Source organism: Hippocampus guttulatus, chromosome 18 (genome assembly GCF_054856545.1).
Source record: "Hippocampus guttulatus isolate MCC_2025c chromosome 18, RoL_Hgut_1.0, whole genome shotgun sequence".
Lineage (NCBI taxonomy): Eukaryota > Metazoa > Chordata > Actinopteri > Syngnathiformes > Syngnathidae > Hippocampus > Hippocampus guttulatus.
Genome location: NC_141278.1, coordinates 12,026,192 through 12,029,466, shown reverse-complemented (window position 1 = coordinate 12,029,466; position 3,275 = coordinate 12,026,192). Strand labels below are relative to the sequence as shown.

At 39.5% G+C, this 3,275-nt stretch overlaps 1 protein-coding gene across 1 annotated transcript; it reads right to left on the bottom strand.

Moving 5' to 3' along the window:
- Positions 1-418: 418 nt before the first annotated feature.
- On the bottom strand, positions 419-2,385 carry LOC147191248 (replication protein A 14 kDa subunit-like). The gene is made up of 4 exons (XM_086137480.1): positions 2,287-2,385; positions 2,116-2,190; positions 595-700; positions 419-513 (listed from the first exon to the last, which is right to left on the bottom strand). Exons 1-4 carry the CDS (start codon positions 2,383-2,385, stop codon positions 419-421), a joined length of 375 nt encoding a protein of 124 aa, XP_085993606.1.
- Positions 2,386-3,275: the final 890 nt, after the last annotated feature.

The window sequence follows — 3,275 nt, the reverse complement described above, 5'->3', positions numbered from 1 at the left end:
GAGTCCGCTGGCTCCCGGACGATCGCGATTGACGTATTGGGCACCCCTGCCTTAAAATCAGAGGTAATTCGCTGCCTATCTTAGTGCCGTTGTTTGCGCGTGAGCGATGATTCAGTTGTCATCTGACTGGTTGCCCTGTATGTCAATCAAGTAATGGGATTAATGATAGGCTGACATCGTAGGTTCTGCTGTTCACAAAAAGTGTTTTTTTTTTTTAACAGCGCTAACTCTACCCTGAAGCTTCAATTGGAAAGTTGGCACAGTAAATGCAGGTTTGGTGATTTCGTTTACATATGAAGGACAAACTTGCACTTGTAAAATTGCATATCAGATGGTTTATTGTGAAATAGTTTCAGTGAGAAACAAAATGAATGATTATTTTTTTACTTTCAGAACAAAACTAGCAAAAGTTTTTTTTTTATATGAAATCTGATCCTCCTGCAGCCATGTCAAAAGGATAGTGCTCGGGGAACTCATGGATGAACTTCACAGCTTCATTGTAGAGTTCCAGGTCTGTGGGGAACATGTGCAGAATATCATTACAAGTACAATCAAATCAAAGCTCATCTGACATGTTCGTACAAAATAACCTACTAAAGTTATTGTCTTCTGTGAGCCATTGGAATGTCGTGGCCATGATAGTTCTTTTGTTCGACACCATTCCAATGACTTCTACAACTCCAGAAAGCTCCTCATCAAGCTGAAAGATGAAGGTGAAAAAAAAGGGCTCAATGTAAAGTCAATGGTAACATACAAATTGCGTAAGAAAAACAAAAAAAAAAAGCTTTTAACAACTTATGAACACAAATGTAAACCCTTTCAGGGACAGTGGTTACGACAGTGGACAGCTTATCACGTTATCAGGTTACAGGGTGCATGAAAGGGTTTCAACGGGTCGCAATTCGGGGCCAAAGTACATGTTTCATGTGATAATAATCTAGTTAAATTAGAAAAAAAGAATTTATTCTCACAGAGTCCTTTGCGTGTTCATCCACACATGCACTCATCTGCTTGGCACCAAACTTGAAACCTGGGCAATGACGGCCATGTTAGTGGCTATGTGACTTCTGTCATATTACAAATGAAGATATTGTAATGTACACATTCAGTGTTCCAAAACAATACTGATGCCTATTAAAGGCGAATTAAGGTCCAAAATTGTCCTCACAATTATATGTTGCCGATATTAGTTTTAACATGATAGTCTGATTAATATCGTGTTTGTGGAATAGGAATTAAGCAGCATTCAATCCACTTTTTTTTTAACCCATCGCAGGGGGCGTTCATTTTGCCACTTGCTGTCGACTGAAAATGACATCATAGTTCCACAGGACTCAGGTAATGACCATTCATGTCTCATGACCCAAGTCGGAAAACAGCCCCCCCCCCCCTCCGAGACGGCTAAACACAGGTGGATTTTTCTGCTTAAGTGTTGAGTATTTTGGAGAGTAATAATTTTAGAGAGTAATGATTTGATCAGTGTTTTCCAACCTTTGTTCAGCCGAGGTACAGACCTCTTAGACCTTCAGCAGTTTTGAAAAATATGTTTTAATTTTGATTCAAGATTTTCAGTCTGCTTTCATGGTGGACTGTTGACATTTTCATTTAACTTCCAATGACAGGCGTGTGTTGCCTGGTTGAATAAAAAAAACAAACAAAAAAGTCTGTTGTCAAAGATTTAAAAAAAGAAAACACCTTAACTTAATAAGTTGCAAATCTGAACAACACACATAGAACCACCGTTAAGTGTTGAAGTTTTGACAATAGATTTTTAAAAATGTCAATACTGTTCTGTATTTGGCTGTATATACACTTTATCACATTCCATTGTCAAGTTATTTTAATGTGGCCATTCATTTTTTCGCTCGCGGAAAGGGACCAATAACTTTACAGGAAACCCAACTGTGATGATGTACGGTGGATACAAAAGGTTTGCACATCAGCCAGGTACTGGATTGGTTTAACCCTTTCATGCACCCTGTAACCTGCTCACATGATAAGCTGTCCACTGTCGTAACCGCTGTAAATCAATTCATCTTTGACATTTCAACAAACATACGTAAAATGATGATGTGCTGCAATTTGGACATTGGACGAGAACAAAAATAAACTCACAGCGAAATTTAATTCAACATGAACCCATTGTCCCGCTCCATCAGTGACAGTGAAAGCTGTTCCAGTTGAGTGTACCTTAGCAAAACAAACGAGGCACAAAACGTGAACCTTTACGTCAGGAATATCACGTATGGGATGTTGTGAATCACCGTAGTTAGGCACGACAGTTACCTTCTCAACACGCCCGACGAAACAGACGGGTTTGTTCAGATATCGCGACAGCATCGATGAATTAATTCGAGGTCTTGGAAGATGGAAGATATCAGACATCGTAGCTGATATATGTAATGGCGTTGACGAACACCCACCAAACTAATTTACGGCGCGGAAATATTATCAACTAACTTTTAAATTACAACGTACGCCACGCGGGTGGATAGCTTAAACCTTACTATAGAATCAGACAGGCTTGCTACTGCGGCAAGCACTGGAATATACATGGAAACATACTCAAGGTTCCTGGACGATGTCCGTTTAATTCCGGAACTTTACTTTCAAAAACGTCACTTTTTTTTGTTGCAAAATTCTACATGAATTTATCCAAATTTATGCATGAGAAACCAACTCCTATTGTTTTATAAACATCGACATTGTCTGTGCGAAACAAAAGGCGACGAAAACATATAATTTACAAACTTTAAAATTGAGTGTTAACACTACATCTTCTGTATTTCATTTTATGTTTATACTTGTTGGAACTAACATCCCTGGTGCATTTTGTGATTTTGTATACGATTTCTATATTTTAATATTTACCTGTTTTCTTCTTTATATTTAAATAAAGTTGATTGAAAAAGAATTAACAGGTTAATTACGTTCAAATTAAATCTGAGGATCGAACCTTTCATTCATTCATTCATCTTCCGAATGGCTTTATCCTCACTCGGGTCGCGGAGGGTGCTGGAGCCTATCCCAGCTGTCTTTGGGCAGTCGGCGGGGGATACCCTGACTGAACCGGTTGCAGGGCACACAGAGACGAATGACCATCTGCGCTCACACTCACACCTGGGAACAATTCAGAGTGTTCAATCAGCCTGCCATGCATGTTTTTTGAATGTGGAAGGCCGGAGTCAGGATCGAACCCACGATCTCTGCTCACCAATGGTCCACCGGGCTGCCCTGCTTCAGTTTGTGAACGATAAATAATTGCATGTGCCGAA